General features: G+C 43.1%; 1 protein-coding gene across 1 annotated transcript; it reads left to right on the forward strand.

The window, feature by feature from the left end:
* Nucleotides 1-425: 425 nt before the first annotated feature.
* POLR1B (RNA polymerase I subunit B) lies at nt 426-20,139 on the forward strand. Its single transcript, XM_067292653.1, has 15 exons — nt 426-584; nt 980-1,147; nt 3,179-3,325; nt 4,349-4,481; nt 5,547-5,683; nt 7,355-7,578; nt 9,023-9,194; nt 10,438-10,609; nt 11,446-11,727; nt 12,346-12,479; nt 12,924-13,094; nt 13,724-13,880; nt 15,134-15,330; nt 15,738-15,991; nt 18,181-20,139. Exons 1-15 carry the CDS (start codon nt 426-428, stop codon nt 19,061-19,063), a joined length of 3,390 nt encoding a protein of 1,129 aa, XP_067148754.1. The 3' UTR covers nt 19,064-20,139.
* The last annotated feature ends 184 nt before the right edge of the window (nt 20,140-20,323 follow it).

Genomic DNA, 20,323 nt, shown 5'->3' on the forward strand with positions numbered 1-20,323 from the left:
ACGGTTCCGGGGGACACGGCCCTGGAGGCCACAGCCTGGGGGGTGGCATGGCTGGGGGCCACAGCCCTGGGGGGACATGGCCGGGGGGGGGCACAGCTTTGGGGGGACATGGCCAGGGGGCACATGGCCCTTGGGACACACAGCCCTGGGGGGGGGGGAACACGGTCCTGGGGAGAACGCGGATCTGGGGGTCCAAGCTAGGGCGCACGTAGCCGTGGGTGAGGCAGTGGGGCGCATGCGCGGCGGCGGGGAAGGGGGGAAGGGAGGAAGGGAGGGGCCCCCCACACACACACACACGTGGGGTGCGCGCGTCCCCGGGCGGCCGGCGGGGGCGGGGCGGCCGCGCGGCGGCCCCGCCCGGCCCCGCCCCCGCCCGCATCCCAGCAGGCGGCGCGGCGGCGGCGCGCGGCGGGCCCCGGCGCGGCATGGCGGCGGGCATGGCGCAGGGCGGCGACGGCGACCCCCACCGGCTGCGCCCGCGGCCCTGCTACCGGCCGCGCGGCGAGGCCCGGCGCGAACTGCCCGGCGCCCACCTCGACTCCTTCAACTACGCCATCAGCGAGGGCGTCTACCGCGCCGTGCAGGTGGGCGGCGGTTGCGGGGGGCCGTTGAGGGGCGGTTGCGGCGGCCGGGGGGGGGGAGCGTAGGGCGGTGTGGTGACAAAGGGGGGTGGCTTTGGGGGATGGCTGAGGGGGGACAAGTCAGGGGAGCCAGGAAGGTGGTTTGGGAGAGCGGGGGCGACGCCGGGCGCAGCGGAGGGGACATCCGGGGGTGGCCTGAGGAAGACGGAAGTGTGGGGATGGCCAGCGGGTAACTTGGGGGGGACAGAGCGGGTGTGGCGGGGATGCGCTCAGGCTCCCTCCGCAGCGCTGCCCTCCTAGTGCTTCCTCACTGCCCCCCCGCTCCGGCAGCCCTCTCGGTTCTGCTTCTGACATACATTATTTTCTTAAGTGCGACCACCCTTGTGTTTCTGTTGCAGGACCTCCACCCGCTGGAGTTCGCTCTCAAAAGCGATCGCATCTCGCTGGCTATTGTTGGAATTTCCATCTCTCCTCCAATGGTGCCAAAAGGAACCATCTGTCAGGATATGAAAGTTTACCCGGCAGAGTGCAGGGGCCTCCGAAGCACGTATCGGGGGAAAATAACTGTAAGTGTTGAGGTGTAAGCATTGGGGCTCACAGGGAGTATACCGTTGTTCTCCAGGGTCTAATATGTATTACATTATTACATACAGTAGTGTGACATCACTAGTTCCACAAGAGCAAAGCTAACTGAAGATAGTTTCTCCACAAATTTATGTGTACTTTAGCTAAAGATCATTTTCAAGTTTCACCTGCTTTGGAGGTATTTCAAAGAACTGTGCCCTGTATGGAGCCTTGAGTTCTGATGAAGTATGAGCTCACAGCAAAAACTTTTCTTCAACTTGAACACTGAAAAGATCTCTTCCCCTCTGTCCTTCTTTTTCATAGGACCTTAATCATCTTCCTTATTCTGCTGTCAAATTTGTGCAGAAATCAGCTAGCCAGCTCAGAAGATCTTGGAAGGAGACCTGTTTAATCTCAGAGAATGTGATAATCCAAATCTTGTTTTTGCAGGAATCCAGGTTTCAGAATCAGTATTGCTCTGGTGTAAAAGCCCAGAATTATAAATCTCTCTTGTTCATATCACATGTTCATCAGTTTTCCATATTGCTCTGATATTTGAATAGAGAAACATCCCTAGCAAATATTTTCCCTTGCATTGTGAAAGCATCAGAGGACCATTGCTGTTTGCTAGTAAAATTGTGTAACTTTGTCCAAGGTGTAAATTTACACGAGTCTCTTGCAAGAGAATGATGTGTGCAGTTTCTGGGTTTTTTTTCCTTTCTTTCTTTGAAGCATTATAACTTACTATGGTAAAAGTAGCTCTAAGTGAAATATCTTGTCTGAACGTAGAAGCGGAGCAGTTGCACAGATTCTTCGCAGACATTTTCCCAGTGGCTCTTGGGTTTTTTATTGTTCATACCTTAATCGCTTCACTCTTTCTTTCCTAAGTTTATTTGTTTATTTGCTTTTTGAATCTGTGTAAATGTTTGACAGTCACAGCACAACAGTTTTGCTGTGCCTTGTGTGAGAAAGTATTGCCCTGTGCTTGGACTAGTTGTCCTGTTTCCCACTCTTGCGCAGCAGGAATTGGTGTACAGTCATTCCCTGTTTGCTTTCACCGTGCTGCTCTTAATTGCATGGCCTTCCATCGTATCCTTCTTGGCGTTCTCACTTTTCTAAGCTAAAGAGTCTTGGTCTTTTTAGCGGCTCCTCATGCAGAAGCCATTGGAAGCCATACCTTTGGTCATTCTTTAGGCTTGAGACCAGAACTGTGCTGAGGATTCGGTATAGGGTGCACCATGGATGTAGAGAAGCACAGGAACATTTCTGTTCCCTTTCATGGTAATTCCTAAGACTTGGTTTACTCTTTTGAGCTGATGTTTTCATATTGTAATGCCAAGATTTCTTTCCTGAGTGGCAGTAGCTCCTTTAGAGCCCATCATTCTGCGTATAAAATTAAGATTCTTTTTTTTCCACTGTGCATTTTATCACCTCATTTCTTACAGTCAAGGCATCCTTCTGCAAACCCTCTGTCAGATCTTATTATTGTAAATAAATTATTTTCTTAAGCAAACTGTCTTTTCCTTTTCACTTTTCAGATCACTTATGAACGTGTTAAATGGACAAGTCTTAGGAAAGATCTCTGTAGGCCTCCACTGTTGATCTCCTTCCATTGAGCTTGAGCTCAATGAGTTTGAGCACTTGAGCATTGAGTTTTCTTCCACTTTTTCCTTTAACCACGTGTTAACTTCTGAGATCTCCTTTCCTATCCTGTGGCTCCTTTGTTTATTTAGGCTGCTTTGTTGTACTGTCTGAAAGGCTAAATAAACTGTTTCAGCTTTGTTCACCTGACTAGCAGTTTCTTTACGTAGTCCTAGGCTTGTCTGATTTTCTTCTGCAAACCCATGTTGACTGTTTTCCAGAGTGTAATATTTATCCCTGAATTTATTAATTCTGCTTTTTATTACTATTACTGTCATGTTTCTTCTACAGTGATAGAAGTTTGCTTATTGTGGTTTTATTAAGTGTGCAATATAGCAGAAAACAGGCAACTTAATTTGCTTAACCCTTTGCGTTGTATTGTGTCATTTTAGGCTGACATCAGCTGGTCAGTGAATGGCATTCCACAAGGGACCATTAAACAGCCCCTGGGGTATATTCCAATCATGGTGAAGTCTAAGTTGTGCAACCTCTATAATCTTTCTCCACAGGAGCTCATCCAGCACCATGAGGAAGAAGAGGTAACTGGATTTTTGTGAGTCGGGAAAATCTGTGCTTTGTATGAGTAATGTGTAAAGCCTGCTTTTCTTTAAAGCACTTTAGCTCCCCCCCCCACCCCAAGTTTGACTTAAGTTCTCTGAATGTACCCTATTTATAATGGTTCCATACCGCATCTTGAAAAACTAAAAATCTCAGCAGTTTTTGAATGCAGGGATCTGCTTGGTGCTAATACCTACAGTTCCATTATATAACTTCTCAACTACTACCAGTAGTTGAGGCCGTGTAGCTGAGAGTAGGCATCTGTGGAGGCAAAGATTTGGCAAACAGGTACTGAGAAAGAGATTTTTATTCTCGGTTCCCTTCTGCAGCTTTTTCTAGGTCTCCCCAGTAGCATGTCAACTATGGGCAATTGAATACAAAATTATTTATTGCTGTAATTTTTTAAGTATTGTGATTGTTTGGAGATCAGATAAATATTCAAGAGCAAGCAAACTATGAAAGAATCTACAATGATACACTATTGCTGGCTGCCTAGTATGCCACTTGTACCTTTATTCATAGTATAACTTCGTACTGGAACTCTTTTTTTCCTATGACATACAATTTTGGGGGCTATAAACTTATGAGTGTTAGGTTTATATCAAACTAAAAAGAGGTTGTCTGTGCTGAAGATCCCTCTTGATCTGAAATTTTGAAATGAGAGCTTCAGAGTGTTTATTAAAAAATACAGTTAATGTCAGCTCTTTGAAGTTGTTCAGCTGATCACACAGTTTTGGGGTTTTTTTTCCTTCTTCCTTTAAATTGTAGAACATGCTCCCCTTTCCTTGCACTGTATGCTAGACTTAGACTTAATAGTCAATGGTAACAGGTGCAGCCTTTCCAAATACAGCGCTCAAATATATGTCGTGCTGTGTGTTTCATAGTTAAAATAATAGTTAAAAATAATCCATTCTTACTGTATAACGCAGGCTTTTTTTCTTTTTCATAAAATGCTGGATTATGAGTTTCTAAACACATTACGAGCATTTTTCTTTTTCTGCCAGGAAATGGGAGGCTACTTTATAATTAATGGCTTAGAAAAAGTTATTAGAATGTTGATTATGCCCAGGCGGAATTTCCCTCTTGCAATGACGAGACACAAGTGGAAAAACAGAGGCCCTGGTTTCACAGAGTATGGTAAGCTGAACAATTTCTGGCAGCATCCTTCAAATAACTACTTGAGGACAAACAGGAGTAACTGGCTAACTGTAGCTGATATTTTGATAGTTTGTTTTGGTGCAGCTCTTGCATAATATTTATATTTTGAGGTGAATTTTACTACGCAGAAAAATAAAGGATCACTAACACTATAATGGCGCAAGCATGAGGCAGGTTCTTGCCTTCTGGAAGCTGTCTGAACCATCCATGCTGAGCAAGAAAATTGTATTCTTAGACCTTGCAGTAAATTAAACCTTTTGTTACGCAGAAGGTATAACTAAAGCCATAGTTTTAGTAGAAATCAGCATAAACTGGTGAAGTCATTTAACTGAATTTGTTTTTCCGCACTTCAAGGTGGCAGATTTTATTTACATAAAGCAGATTAGCTAGATTCTTAGCTGTCCTACAACTTTGTCATGTATACTCAGCAAAACAAGTTTAAAATTCAGCTAAATCACAAAAGTTGTATCTTTGCACTCAGGTGTTGCCATCTGCTGATTTGACTGAACCATGGTGCTTCAGAACACATTGTAGTTCCACAGGAATTAGTTCAGAGGCAGTGCCAGTTTAAACAGTTCCCATTTGTTTTATTTTTTCTTTGCCCTGAAGTGGACAGCACATAGTAGGACCAAGAGACACTGCTTCGAAGGCACCACCCTACCACAGAGATACAAAACTTGAGCCAGAGTGAAATTAGAACAAGTACTTGTATGTTGCTGTATCTTACAACCTAAAATTATAGGCAGGACAGTTCAGACTTGGAGCTTTTCCTTTCTTAAAACCTTTATGCATCTTCTGAGCCTCTCAGTAAGAGTGCCAACTATCCTGTAGGCATTTGTCCATTAAAAACTGATCTGAGCTGGCATATTTATTTGAGATGGGAGACATGCTCTGGTTGGTGATCTGCCTTGTGTTCTAAACCATGAAATGCCTAGATTTCTATAATGAGTTCTGTAACTCATGCCTGTTTGGACGTGTCACGGGAATGTCGTCATTTGGTTCTGTACAGCTCACATTGGTCTTTGCTTGTGTTCGTTTTTACAGGAGTAGTGCTGCACTGTGTTAAGGATGAGCACACTGCAATAAATATGAACCTTCACTACTTGGAAAACGGTTGTGTGATGGTGAACTTCATTTTTCAGAAAGAGTTGTTCTTCCTTCCTTTGGGATTTGCTCTGAAGGTAAACAAATTATGCTTGTGCTTTCTGTGTTGAACAAAGACAGAAGTTTTGCTAAACATTTATTTTTTGAGTAATGACTTAACAAGTAGCTAATTCCACATGAGGTATTTTCCGTCATCCTTCCTATCCCAGCTGAAGAACTAGAGTTCAAACCAAGCCTATGCGTATAATGTAACACACAGTTGCAGCAGAGGAAATGTGTACAGTGTAAAGAGAGGAGGGGAGAGTTACACAAAGGTTTCATGGCTCTGGCTACTAAATGCTCTGGAAGAATAGCTCTTGGAAGAACTCTGGAGTTTTCCACCTGATGTAAAAGATTTCAAAATCTCTGGGTTTTTTTTTTCTTCTTAAAAAGAATGACTCATGCAGAATAAGGAAAAGTTCAGTCAATCTCAATTATGGCTGAAGCGTTCAGTGAATAACAGCATTAATTCAGTCAGGTTGTCCCATCTAAATGTAAATTGGTGAACTGGCTCCTCTTTTGAGGAAAAAATAAAATACTGTTTCTTGTTGGAACTGTAAGCAATTAAGAATTGGGAGACAAAAAAACAGAAGGGTCTATTTGAGCACAGTGGATGGATTTAAATTGTTCTTCAGATAACGGGCAGAAGTTTGACTCCAGCCAGGTCTTCAAATTTCTGTCTTTTAAAAGCATGCTTTCTCTAGTAGCAGTGCCACGGTACTTAAGCCATAAATTTTACCTGCAGCAGGTTCTGTAGCTTTGCATCCTTATAAGACCCCCCTGTTTCAAGCTCAGTTCTGTACTGGTTTCTTGTGGCCCGTTCAGGTCCCAGTGCAGCAACCTGGTTCTTCTCTGAGGCACCTGCTGCACTCTTTTTCTGGCTCTAACTCTCATTCTATGTAATTATTCTCATCCCTGCTGTGCAATTATTCCAGTGCTCTCCCATGACAAGAGGCAGCATGTGCTGTGGCTGGTTCTCAAGTTGTAGATATGATGGTTATCAAGCAGCAGAACCAATAACTACTGAGCTTACTTTGCCCTGTGATAAAGGAACCTGCCTGCATGTCTTTTTCATATAGCCTACAATTTTTCATTTCAATGTTTTGAAGCTTAATTAAATCCAACAGAGAAATAGTTTACTTAAAGATGAGTGAATTTTGTCAGTAGATACAGAAGTCATTGGTGGGCAAAGTAGTCGCTTACCCCTGACTTAAAGAAACAATTAGGAAACCTTACAACACAAAGAACTAAGAATATTGGATTTTAGTGTGAGCTTTAGTAATGAAGTGCTGAAGCTAAAGAGAATTCCTTCTAATAAGCAAAAATTGCCTTTTGACTTGCAGGAGGATAGTAGTAGTTTGAAACAATAGTGGATTAAATTCATGATTGTAAGTGAGGTCATTCTGTGAAAATATAAGTAAATGTTACCTAAACAGAAGAAGCCTGTTTATTTTTAGGGTGCACACTTGTTTTCCCAGGGGTTTCAGTAGGTTGGGAGTACAAATGGTCATCATCAGGGTATGTATATCCCTGTGTTTCTCTTTAAGCAGTTCAGCCCCACAGTAGTTTTTAGTTTGCACGGTGGAAGGGTATTTCTAGAGGAGTGAAAACCTAAATCAGTGGTGTGACCTGGTTCTGTTCCTTTATTTTAGGGCCAGCCGTTGCTGCAACTGTTCTGTTTCCTGATCTGCTGCATTTCTGTCTTTCAGGCACTAGTTAATTTCTCGGACTATCAGATATTTGAAGAGTTGGTCAAAGAGAATGAAGGTGACACCTTTTATGTGAACTGCATCGCTGAAATGATGAGAGCGGTAGTGGATGCAGGCTGCTTTACACAGCAAAATGTCCTCGAATACCTGGGGAAGAGCTTCAGAGTAAAACTTAACCTTCCTGAGTGGTACAGCAACGAACAGGCTGCTGATTTCATTTTGAAGTGTGTATACATTTAGGAGGGTGTCATTCAGTTTAATTGTTTTAAAACTATAGGCAACTTTGAGAAAACTGCCATATTGTATCACACTGTTTGTTATGGTTTTCACATGCACTTGTAAAATGACAGTCAGTGGCCAATTTTTGATAAGACTTCATGATATTAATGATAATCTGAATTTGTGGTATTCAGAAATATGAATTTCTACAGATTGATACAAGCATCCACAAAATGGATCTGCCTGGTTTCAGGAGACCTTACCCTTTCTTATTTAGACACGATTTTATGGTGTATTTAATGAAATACATAAATATTCCAGATTAAGGAAGAGAAGAGCAGTGAGAACTAGGTCTGTGACTACTCGAGGCTGAGTTTGTTGAACGGAGATACTGCAGTTTGTGGCACTTAATATCACCTGTTTTGTGCATTCATTGGCCACTATTAGGAGAATTGCATTTATCTTTTAAAATAGTAGAAACAAGATGATGTTTTAAAATCCCATTTCTTCCATGGAATAAGTTAGGTAGGAATGGAAGGGCTAGCTTTGAGGCTGTCAGTGTGACAAGTGTTCAACTAAATCATATCTTTTTCAGGTGAAGTATGTGTTTGCTCTTTGACAGATTAGTAAGCTTTTAAAAAGGATCATTTGTGATTCCCAGGTCTGAGTATTTGTAAATAGGGAGTGATCAGATGGCTGGAAATACCAAGGCAGCCTGCAGCTGCTTCAGAGGGGTACTTAAATATTGTTGTGTCTTGGAAAGCAAGTCTGGAGTTGATCTGCTTTAGTGGGAATTAGGAATGACCTACCTTTTTGCTTGCACTAGAATGTTACTTGGTCCACAGTTTCCCACGTGTGCGTTAATAGCAATGGAGGTTTGAACAACTTGTGGCAGGACACTGATAGTGTTAGCAGAAATGTTTTGTGATTTGTTATTAGTTTCCAGCTCATGGTGTTTTTTGGGGGGGGGGGAATTTGTGGGTGGTGGTGGTTGTTGTTGTTTGTTTGTTGTTGTTGTTTTGAGGGGTGGGGAGGGAGTGCACATATGTGGACATACACACGTATGTGAATGGTGTTGCACTCACTGTGAAATCATGTACAAAACTCACCTGTTGAGCTGTCCTGACTCACGTATCTGCGTACATAAACTGTCTACATGTGAGGGCGTCTAATGTGCGTAAAATTAGCCTTCCCTGAAGTTCACCTTCACCTAATCAGTCAGGTATATTCCTGATAAAACTCGCCTGTTGTAACAACAAGATGGTCATTTGTCTACTCAATCTCTGTTTTCTCTTGAAATTTTCACATGGTATTAAGGGTGACTGGAAAAGCTTGTGTCTTGTTTTGTTTTTTAGCTAAAGCATTTGGTTTGAGATTATTTAGGACAAGCATGAAAAACAGCTGGCATGAAAAAATGGTGGTAATTGTCCTTTTTTTCTCTTCCTCCAGCAAGTGTATCTGCATACACTTGACAAACAGAACTGAAAAGTTCTACCTGCTTTGTATGATGACCCGGAAGCTGTATGCCTTTGCCAAAGGGGAGTGTATGGAGGATAATCCAGACAGTCTGATGAATCAAGAAGTGCTTACCCCAGGACAGCTTTTCCTTATGTTCTTAAAGGTAAGGTCTTGAGGGATTTAAACCAAACAACACAATGGTCGTTCAGTCCATCCTAAATTCTGACCATGAGATGAGAGAAGTGCAGGACACAGAAAGGAGCAGGCAGCAAGGAGCAGGCAGCCTGGATATGCCACAAACACTGAGAGCACACTGGATCTAATGTAATGAAGCAGTGTAATCAAGGGAGAGCTTAGCTGTCGCAATAGTGCAATAGCGTACTAAATTTGCTGAAGAAAAGCCCATATAAATCCTGGAAGAAAAAGCTTCAGAGCCTTCTGGAGCAAATGAAAGTGCCCCATACGGGGTGGGAGTCCGGGGAAGGAGGAATACCTTGTCCTTCTGGTATTTGAAGAGGGTTTGGGAACAGCATACTTTTTTTGCATCAAGTGATATGTTAGTGGTAAAGCAGTTCGATATGCCTCATTGTGGACTTGCTGCTGTTTCATGTGGCAAACGTGCAAGAAAATACTTTGCCCCCTTCTTTCCAAAGTGGTGATTCGTTTCGTTGTCAATCTCTCTCTGTCTCTCTGCTCTGTCTTTAAGTTTTTTTACTGAACAGGAAGTCAATAGCATGCTTCTGACTTTAACAATTTTTTATTAAAGAAAATTTTATCGTATTATTGATGATGTAAAAATGCAGCTTCTCAATCTATTCCAATTCAATATTAATTCAGTTTATTTCTGGGTTGGTTTTTTTTTTTCATTTTAGGATGCCAGTAGGAAAGAATTCCTGTTCAGGAAAAGCTTGAGTAAACCATGAAAATCATTGGGAAGTAGTAGTCATCCCCAAGTAAAGATATTTCCCTGAGTTACCAGCTAACTCATTCTTAACAGTACTTTCACCCTTTTAGCAAAAATTTTCTCTAGTGTTGTTTTGTTGAAAGACTAATAAAACTTCTGTACTACACAAGGTTTCTCAGTGACTTAGAAATAAAATAAAATGTGTTTTCTGTGAAGCATTTTAGTGCTATATGGAACTGCCACCAGAAAACAGGAAAGGTAGGATGGGTGTTTTGCTGGCAGGTCTGTGTTGGCATGCTACCCTGAATGCTCTGGTAGGATGAAGGCAGTGTAGGAAATAAGGCTGGAAAAACTACTGAATCACTAGAAACTGTCCATCCTGTTGATTTCAAAGGCTTTCTGTACTGCAGTAAACTTAACCTTGCACGTGACAAATACGAAGTTCTAATTTGATCCTTTATCTTCCTATTTTAAATGTAAATCTCTCACTCTTAAACCACAGGAGAGGCTTGAAAGCTGGTTGCATTCTGTTAAATTTGTTTTGGAGAAGAGAACAGAAAAGGCAGATATCAGTATAAATGCAGACAACTTGATGAAGGCATTTGGCCTGACAACGGACTTTACCAAGCCATTTGAATATCTGCTTGCGACGGGTAACCTGCGATCTAAAACTGGTAAATTTTAAGGCTCAGGAAGCCTTTTTGTTTGTTTGTTTGTTTGTTTGTTACTAAGTAGAATGAGATAAAAGTACAGAAAACTGAGCTCTTAACTGAAAATAACTGCTTGTATGCAGGCATTGTACTCTGTAAATGAATTTATGAAGACAGTGGTTTGGGGAAGGGGATAGGTGAGAGAAAAAGGTGAGATTTTTCCGCAAACATAGATTTCATGCATGGTACAACATAACGTTCCTTGTTAGAATTGTGACTCTACCTAGATAAATAATTGAACCTAAATTTAGCATCAGCCAAAGCAGCAACTGTGTTTTCATTTGTTCTCCCAAAGATTATTTCTTCTTAGAAGATGATGATACAATTTAAGACAAAAGTGACCTTTATTTCTCAGGACTGCGCCATCAGTCATGTGAGCTTGAACAGAGAGAAACTACTTCACTTAAACTGTATTTTTCAGACTACGTGGTGCTTCCCTGAGCTATCTAGTGTAATGATGTAATTGAATGTTCACTAGAAACACTCATTTGACCCTCAAAGTTCATGAAAATGTCTTTGATACCAGGTACAAGTCCCCAGGTTGTTTCATTGAACAGATGGGAGTGACTTGATTGTTTCTAAAAGGAATTGGATTTGAAGCAACAGCTTGGAATTTAAAGTCTCTTGGCCTCTGCAGTTCACTGAGTTGCTTGAATACATCTGTGCCTTACAGTGTTGGGGTCCTGTGTGAGCATCTTTAGGTCTTGTTAGCGAAAAATGTTAAAATGACTTGTAATACTATTCTTATCTTGTCAAAGCTGGATGACGTGCTGACGTAAGTCTCAATTTTTTTTCCTAAGGCCTGGGCATGCTACAGGACACCGGTCTGTGTGTGGTAGGAGACAAGCTGAATTTTGTTCGCTACCTTTCCCACTTCCGCTGTATACACAGGGGGTCAGCATTTTCCCAGATGAGAACTACGACTGTACGCAAACTTCTGCCCGAATCGTGGGGGTTCCTGTGCCCCGTGGACACCCCAGATGGAGAGCCCTGTGGTCTGATGAACCACATGACAGCTGTGTGTGAAATAGTGACAGAGATGGTGTCTGTGACAGACCTTCCACCTTTGATATGTTCCCTAGGTACGTTTTACTGGCTTGATCATTTCATGAAGCAGTCTTCCTTTTTCATTTTCTGTCCTGTAAACCCGTATCTGGGAAATGTTCTCCAGGTACCATTACTGTAAATTAGTAAAATCAGAAAGTGAAATCAAAGTAAACCTGCTTTTATTGTGCTTCTGTTTAATGGCAGGTAGCACATTGCTTATATAAGTGTTAGAACTTTTTGGAGAATGTGGTGTTCAAAATAAATGTGCCTCTAAGCTGTAGAGTGAAAATGTTCACATAAACCCAAGGAAGGGCACAATACAAGCTCTAGGAAATTGGGTAAAACAGACTTTTTTAATGTTGCTGGTGACAGCTGAATTAAATTACAGCTAATTTAGAATTCCCATTATTGTGGTAGTCAGACTATTTCATTCAGAAAAGTAAGGGGCAGGGAGAGTGCCATCCTAGGTTGTGTATATTTGACATTTTCTGTTAAGTAATCTACAGCTTTGCCTTTTTGTTTTGTACAATGGCCTAAATTGTCTTTAATGTCTTGAAATGCTTTTTGGTGTGGATTGAGGCTTCCTGCAGAAATAACTTCCATGTTTCGTTTGCTTTTTGGCTCTTCCTTCTACCATTTTCCTCATCTCGCAGGTGTCACTCCCATTGATGGGACTCCAAGCCAGCCTTATGCAGAGTGTTACAGAGTTGTGCTGGATGGCTCTGTGGTGGGCTGGGTAGAGCAGGAGCTGGCTCCGCAGATTGCAGAAACCCTCCGGTGTTTCAAGGTTGTCTTCTTTAAAATGTGATGTAGTTTAACAGTCTCAATATACATGTTTGGAACTTTTCCTGATTTCTTTTTTTAACTTCCATTTATTTATTATTTATTTTTTAATCTGACCCTATAAGTTATGTTTGGCTGGATGGTATTATTGGAGTGGGCTTTTCAGTTTGTCTTGTTTATATACATACGTTTGGTCTCTTGGTTTGTGAAGTAGTTGCTGTTACAAGTACCTTTTTTCTTGAAAAATGTAAGATAGAGATATTCGGTCATTTTCTTGGTGGAAATCTTTCCAGAAATATTTTTGAAAATCTATTCTTCTCCATTTTATGTTAGTAGCTACATTTGTAGTTGGTATTTTCACTGTGCGAGTAAACTAGCCTGTTGAATGCAGATTAACTAGAACAGTGTTGATTTGTGTTTCTAAACTGGTATTTCTTTGTGCAAACAGATAACACAAGAGAAGAGGTTTCCTGCACGGGCAGAAGTGATCCTTATCCCAATGACAGGAAAACCTGGTTTGTACCCTGGATTGTTCATTTTTACTACCCCTTGCCGGATGGTGCGGCCTGTCAGAAATCTGTTCTACGGAAGGAAAGAATGGATTGGTACCCTGGAACAGGTAGATTGTGCATGTTTCCTTTACAGAGTGCTGTCTATTACAAAAGTATCCTGCATCAAAAATAGTATCTTCCGAAATACTTGTGAAGGCAGCTGAGAACAGGACATGCAAGATTGAGTTGAAGAGCTAGAATAGGTGGCAAAAGGGTTTTCTGATATCTCACTGATTTGTTTCTTGTACATTTCTTACACGGGCGCTGTAGGTGTCTTTTGGATTGCTGAAATCCGCTCTTGGTATTAACTTAGTGAAGCTTTTGAGGAGGAGGGTTGCTGTTGTGTGTAGCCTCTCATCTTGTGTTACCTCTTGTTCTCCAAATTCCCCATAGCCAGCCTAGCAGTGGCTTGCCTGCGGACTTGGTAATTCAGAACAGTTAAAGTGGGAGACATGAATGGCAATGGGTTCTAGCAATTTCCTGTTTTCAGAGTTACTTTCCCTGTACTCAGTCTGTGATGTGATGGGTAGTTTGACAGTTGTCTGATATTTTTTCTTGCCTGCTGATATGCTAGGGTGCAGACAACAAGCACAGCTAAAACTGAAGTGGATGAGCAGATAGGAGAGGCAGCTTTATTTTGCTTTCTTCTCTTTAAAAGAACAAAGTGAATGGGCAGTGTCTGTTTTAATTCTTGCAGATCTTCATGAACGTTGCCGCCCTGGAGTCGGAGGTTGTGCCCGGAGTGACCACTCACCAGGAGCTCTTCCCTCACAGCATTCTGAGTGTGGTGGCCAACCTCATCCCCTTCTCTGATCACAACCAAAGTCCACGAAACATGTACCAGTGCCAGATGGGTAAGTTCTGTAATAGCTAATGCTGTGAGGCCCCAGGCAAGGGAAGAGGGAAGAAATCTCTCCCACGTCTGTTTCAGTGTGTCTCCCTACACTCCCAAATAACAGCCCTTCCCAGCAGTTGTCTCATAAAGTAAATTAAATCAAGTTTATCATCCTGGCAGCCTTCCGGTGGCCATTTATAAGTTGTTGCACTGATGTTTTGGGTTTTTTTGTTTGGGTTTGGTTTTTTTTTTTTTTTTGTCGTTGGGTTTTTTTTGGTTCAAGGTTGTTGACCATACAGACAAGGGGAGGGGCACCACCCTGTGCCGACTGCTTGGCGACGTTGGTATCTGATAGCTGTACTGCCAACAGTCCTCTGTCCCCATGAGTGAGATAGGTTGACCTATTTCTGACTGGTTGCTGGAGTAGATGCTCTGCCATAGTTTGGGCTTTCTTTGCTGCCTGTTTTCAGTGAGTGATTGTGCTATCTTGACACTGCAGCTTTTGGGAGGACAATTTTTAAACATCTGTTGCAGGATAGTAATACAACAGTCTGGCAACAGATGTTTTCTCTGTCTGCTATCTAACAAGTACTTAAATTGGCTTACTTGATTATCCCAACTTCCTTCAGACAGAGTGCCTAGATGGAGTTTCAGTCAGCATGTGCAAGATGTGCATTGCACACAATGATGTGCAAGATATTTATTAAAAGTTTAAAAAAAAAAAAAAAAAAAGCAGGCTAAGGGAAGAGTGTGAGTAGGACTGTGGGAGAGCAGCTCTTCTTACCTCCACGGCATTGCTAGCATATTACATTTCTGGCAGAATATTATCAGAAAAGTGGCCTTGAAACACTACCACTTTCCCTTTTTTTTTTCCTGTAAGTACCAATGTGACTATGTTCAAAACTTGCTTTCCCTGCCAGTATATTTATACTGGCAGTAGCAAATGCTCTTTGGCCTGAGAATATGTAAAATACGCTTCACTGTGTGAAACTTTAAATAAACCTCATTTGGGGATTTTGAAATTTCAGTAAAAGGCACAAAATTGCAAAAATTCTCTATTTAATGATATGAAGGGAGTCGAATATTGTGGTTCATAGAAACAGTTTTATAGCAGGACTTAGGGCAATTGTTAAATTCCAAGTATTATAAAGGTCAATAATCCCTCTAAATAGTATTTCCAGCTTTTTTTTCCAACAAGATACCTGGAGGATGAATCATTGATTAACTTTGAGTTGATCCTGAGTAAGTCCAGCTTGCTTGCTTTCTTTATAGGAAAGCAAACCATGGGATTTCCAGTTTATAACTACAAGGACCGCTCAGATAACAAGCTGTACCACCTTCATACCCCCCAGAGCCCCCTGGTGAGGCCCAGCATGTATGATTACTATGATATGGACAGCTATCCGATTGGTACCAATTCAGTTGTGGCTGTCATCTCCTACAGTGGCTATGACATGGAAGACGCTATGGTAAGGCACCAAAAGGAGAAATCGAATCATGCTGGTTTGTAGAGGAATTGGATGTGGGAGACTATGAAGAAGGGCAGTATCTAGCTGAGAGGAGCCCATTTCCACTAGTCCACAGGCTCCATTAGGGCAGATATAGGAGTGTAACTATTATTTGTCTGACGCAGGTAGTGCTTGAGGTACTGAGAGTAGAGCAGAGCTCCTTCATGCAAGGTGCTAGGTTTCCAGAAATTGGGAAAAAATAGGAGTTTCAGTATGTTGTTTGGGTCTGTACGAATGCTGACTTCCTGGGAGGTTTAGTTTAGGAAGGTGATGTTACAAAGGTAAGTGTCAGATCATAAGGGAGATCATTTCTTTGTTGAAGTTATTAGTGAGTCTTTAACAGGCCTTTTTTTTTTTTTCCTTTTTAGATTGTGAACAAATCTTCCTGGGAGAGAGGGTTTGCCTATGGAAGTGTTATCAAGGTGGAGAGCATTGACCTTTCCCTTAGAGCCAACAGGGGAGGCGATACCTTAGTATTTGGTGTCAAGCCTGGTGATGTGAACTTTACAGAGAAGTTAGATGCTGACGGACTACCTTTTGTTGGCTCCATCTTGCAGCCAGGGGATCCGTTCTACAGCTTCATGAACCTCAGCACTGGGGAGACCTTCACTGTGTACTATCAGTAAGTTCCACTTGCCCCTCCTGGCTCCGAACAGCCAGTTGTGAACAGTCTGATAATAGTTGGCCCTGATGAGCTTCAGTGTCCTTTCTCCAGGTGTTCCCTTTTCTCCTAACAGCGATAGTGTTTCAGGTGTCCGTGTGCTGAGAGGGAGAGCATAAAACTCATGTTGTAGGCAACTCCCAGCCATGTATCCTGGCTTTTCTCTAAGCTAGCTTACCCTGAAGAGCTGCAGAGCTTGATTTACCTGTAGAGGTAAATCTGAGACTGGTGGGGAAGGTGAGCTTGCACAAATGTTTTGCTGTCTCCCGAGGACCATTCATCTGCCTGTCCCTTGCAGCTGTTTTCTATAGGTTTTTGTTAATTGAATTGAGTAAGATGTTTAGTGTTTTTGGGGTTTTTTTAAGTGTCTGTTCCCAGAGATTTGCTAGGAAACCTTGTAAGCAGTTGTTACAGGATTTGGGGATCAAAGCATTTTTATTAGTTTGCAATGTCCAAACAGCTGGAATGTCCAAGTGTGTCATCTTCCCCCTCCCCTCCTTCCAGAGTATTTCAGGCATAAGTTTTGTAAGATTTGAACTTCAGTTGAAAGAGAGAAAGATCCTGAGGCATTGACTAAAAATCCTCTTAGTCCCTTCAGGAAAGGAAAACAAAAACATTAACAAAAACAAGGATATATTTAAATACATTCTGCACCCACAGATGCATACATCTTCAGGCCTTACCTGTGTCTCTGCACTATTTACAGAGTGGAGATAATGCTATTTATTATTCACATTATGAAGAAAAATTAGTTTGTGGAGCACTTGGGTAACACAGTAACAAGCATCACTGAGAAAGTCATTTTTTTATTACTAAATAATAAATGGTGTCTTTAGCTGCACTGCAAGGTTGCTGTGGGTGGGTAGAGTGAATCCTGGTCTTAGAGCAGAGCTAAGTTGCAAAGAGATTCAGCACATGGCAGTGGGGGATTGCGGGAATTTGCTGTCAACTCAGTCTGTTCCTTTTCTTTAATCATACTTTGGCAGGCTCCTGTCCCACCTTGTGCTCCTGCTCCCCAGCTCTCTCATGCCAGCCTGGTCTTAGTTCAGGCTCCTTGTCTAGAGAGCCATCCTGCTTCTGTGCTCCAGCTTTTTTCTATTCTGGCTCCAAATCAGATAGTTGTTAAGGTGTATAGGGAGAGGGAAGGCTTCCTGCCCTCAGTGTTGGTTCCTGCCCCCAGCTTGCCATGGAGACCCAAGACCCTTAGAGAGAGTTCTCTTTCTGCCATAAAGGTGTGCTGCATACACTGCTAGATCTCATGTGTGGCTGGGAAGAGATGGAGGAGAGAGGCTTTGACTTAAAACTTTTGAACAAGCTTGGAAGAGGCTTACAAAGCTCAGTTTTTCTTTTTTGTGGTGGCCTGAACCTTGCTTACATTTGGACACTGCAAAAGAATAGCTCTAAACCAGGTACAGTCCTGCAAAAACTGTGGTCATGAGGATCTTCAAAGGAAAGGAAAAAAGTAACTCTCACTTAATTTGGGCAAGTCTATTTTTTAATTGTCTCCAAAATGGGCAGATAGTTTGTGCTGAAAGCTTCACAACAAAAATTAAGCCTGCACGAGGCACCTAACATGTGAAATGTCAAGCTGATGATTCATTTGGAGAAGCTGCATGCCACTGAGCAGAGGAGCTTGTTGGCAAAGGCCATGTCAGCTCTTACTGTGCCTTCTTTTCCTCCTCTGAGCTTTCCTCTCTGCTTTGCACTGACCTCAGTTCTTTATTTTAATATTCCACCAAGGCAGTGTGAATTTATTGCGGGAGGAGCATTCCTTAAAACAAAACAAATGGGCATTGGGATTCAGCTTGTCAGATCAGGTACTATACAGATGTACTAGGTTTAAATGTTTTTTAAATCGTGGATGATGTTATTTGTTCACTTGAAAGTCATAGCTCCGCTTTTAGTATTAGAAACAGCAAACCAAGGTATGTGTGTGATACCTGTGTATTGCTTTCTAGCTCTAATTCTTTAGCAGGCTGATTTCCCTCGCTACTGAATGGTATTTTTCAAGAAATGCATTGATCCCCAGCAGTCCCAAGCCATTTTATGTGACTTCCAAAGCAGTTTTGTTTTCCTTCGATTCCTTTTCCTAGCTAAAAATCATTAGCCCACCTGACACTTTTGCTGTGATTCTTTCCCCACCTACACAGGAATAAGGAAATCGGCATTGTAGACAACGTCAGGTTGTGCAGTAACGACCGTGGCACTGGGAAATTCAAGAAGGCTTGCATCACTGTGAGAGTTCCCCGAAATCCAACTGTAGGAGACAAGTTCGCCAGCCGCCATGGACAGAAAGGCATCCTGAGCCAGCTCTGGCCAGTTGAGGATATGCCGTTCACAGAGAATGGGATGGTTCCAGACATCCTCTTCAACCCTCATGGTTTTCCTTCTCGTATGACCATTGGGATGTTAATAGAGAGCATGGCAGGGAAGTCCGCAGCGCTGCACGGGGTCTGCTACGATGCCACTCCATTCACCTTCACAGAGAAGAACTCTGCTTTGAAATACTTCGGTGAGACTTTACTGGGTGCAGGTTATAACTTCTTTGGGACTGAGAAGATGTACAGCGGAGTCAGCGGCCTGGAGCTGGAAGCGGAGATCTTTGTGGGAGTCGTGTACTATCAACGCCTGCGCCACATGGTCTCAGACAAATTCCAGGTGAGGACTACAGGGCCCCGAGACAGCATCACCAACCAGCCCATCAAGGGGAGGAATGTGGAAGGTGGCATTCGCTTTGGCGAGATGGAACGCGATGCTTTGTTAGCTCATGGCACATCTTTCTTGCTGCAAGACCGCCTGTTCAACTGCTCCGATGGCTCCATAGCCTATGTCTGCATGAGCTGTGGAAGTATGACATCTCCTCTGCTTGAGCAACCTCCGCCTTCCTCCTCTGTGGCAAGCAACAGGAGATATTCGTGTTCTGTCTGCAGCGAGGCTGACACCATTGAGGTTGTCCCTGTGCCGCACGTCTTCCGCTACTTCGTGGCAGAGTTGGCAGCCATGAACATAAAAACAACGCTCAATGTGGAGTAGCTCTGTTGTCAGGCACAGTGATTCTGCTGCTGGCAGGGAGGGAGCGCCTGTTACAAGTCCTGCATTTTCCCCTTGAGGGTTTCGAGCGTTAAGTCAGTTCTCAGGTTCTTCAAATGGTTGTGAGATTAGTTTATTTGTATTGGGATGGGGCAATCTGCTAAGCTGCGTTGCTAAGAAATGCAGCGCTGTTGAAGTTCATTTGCACTTCATAAAGGATCACTGGCTATTGAGATGTGGAGTATGGAAACCAAGCAGTATCACTGTGCCCACGAGGCTGCTGGGTTGGAAGCAGTGAGGGTTCTCCGTTCTCTGAGAACTGGCTGCAGCTGTGAAGATGAAAAGGTCATAAAACAGCATGAAGTGAATGCTGGAAAGGAACCAAAAAAGATATTTTTGTTGCTTTTTTAAAGGGAAAAAAAACTTGCAAAACATATGCCTTAATGATGGTTGCGTGCTAAAGTGATTGGACCTGTTTTATTTTTGTATCTTATTACATATGCCTCAACTCAGTAAGAGGAAGAAAAGCACTAAGCTGTAGCGCAGTCAGTCACAGCCCGACAGTAAGACAAACCAAGATCACTGAGCCACATTTGATGTTGTTGAGCTCAGCGCCTCTCTGTGCTGCGTCGCACTGCTTTGTGATTTTCGTTGTTGTCTCTGGCTGAAGAAGAAAGCAGGTGGCTTTTCAGCCTGGCCCTGTCACGCAGCAGCTCTTTGGTGCTGCTAGCACAGCTGCGTAGATGCCCCAGGACAGGAAATCACATCCACCAGAAGCTTTGTCTTACATTCATCGTACAAGCGCCCCATGCGGGGTTGCCTGTGGCAACCCAAGCTTGATGCCAGCCTTGTTCTGCTGTCCCTGAAGGCCCTGGTAGCGCTCCCACCTACTGCCACGTCCTCTGGTGCTCTTTGTAACATCTCCCGTGTGGACATGCCAAGTGCCTGCTCAAGGGAGACTGGGCTGGTGCCCAGGCCCAGCGTGACCAGCTCTGTTGGGGTCGAGCATGCGGAAGGAAAGTTTTGTACCTCTTGTTAAGAGTTGTTTTATATGTTTCTAAAAAAACCTTTGTTCAAAGCCGGGTTGTGGGACAGCCTTTGCCGTGTTAGCCATCCCTACAGTGGCAGGCTGGAAGGGGTAAGCCCGCGGGTGGCGGTAGGACGTGTTAGAGGAAGAATAGGATTGGGGGGGGGGGGGGATGTGTTGCAGGGGCAGTGGCTCATCCGTGTGCACCAGCGTCCGGTGGGGTACGGTGCGGGAGG

Source organism: Apteryx mantelli, chromosome 3 (assembly GCF_036417845.1).
Source record: "Apteryx mantelli isolate bAptMan1 chromosome 3, bAptMan1.hap1, whole genome shotgun sequence".
NCBI classification, from domain to species: domain Eukaryota; kingdom Metazoa; phylum Chordata; class Aves; order Apterygiformes; family Apterygidae; genus Apteryx; species Apteryx mantelli.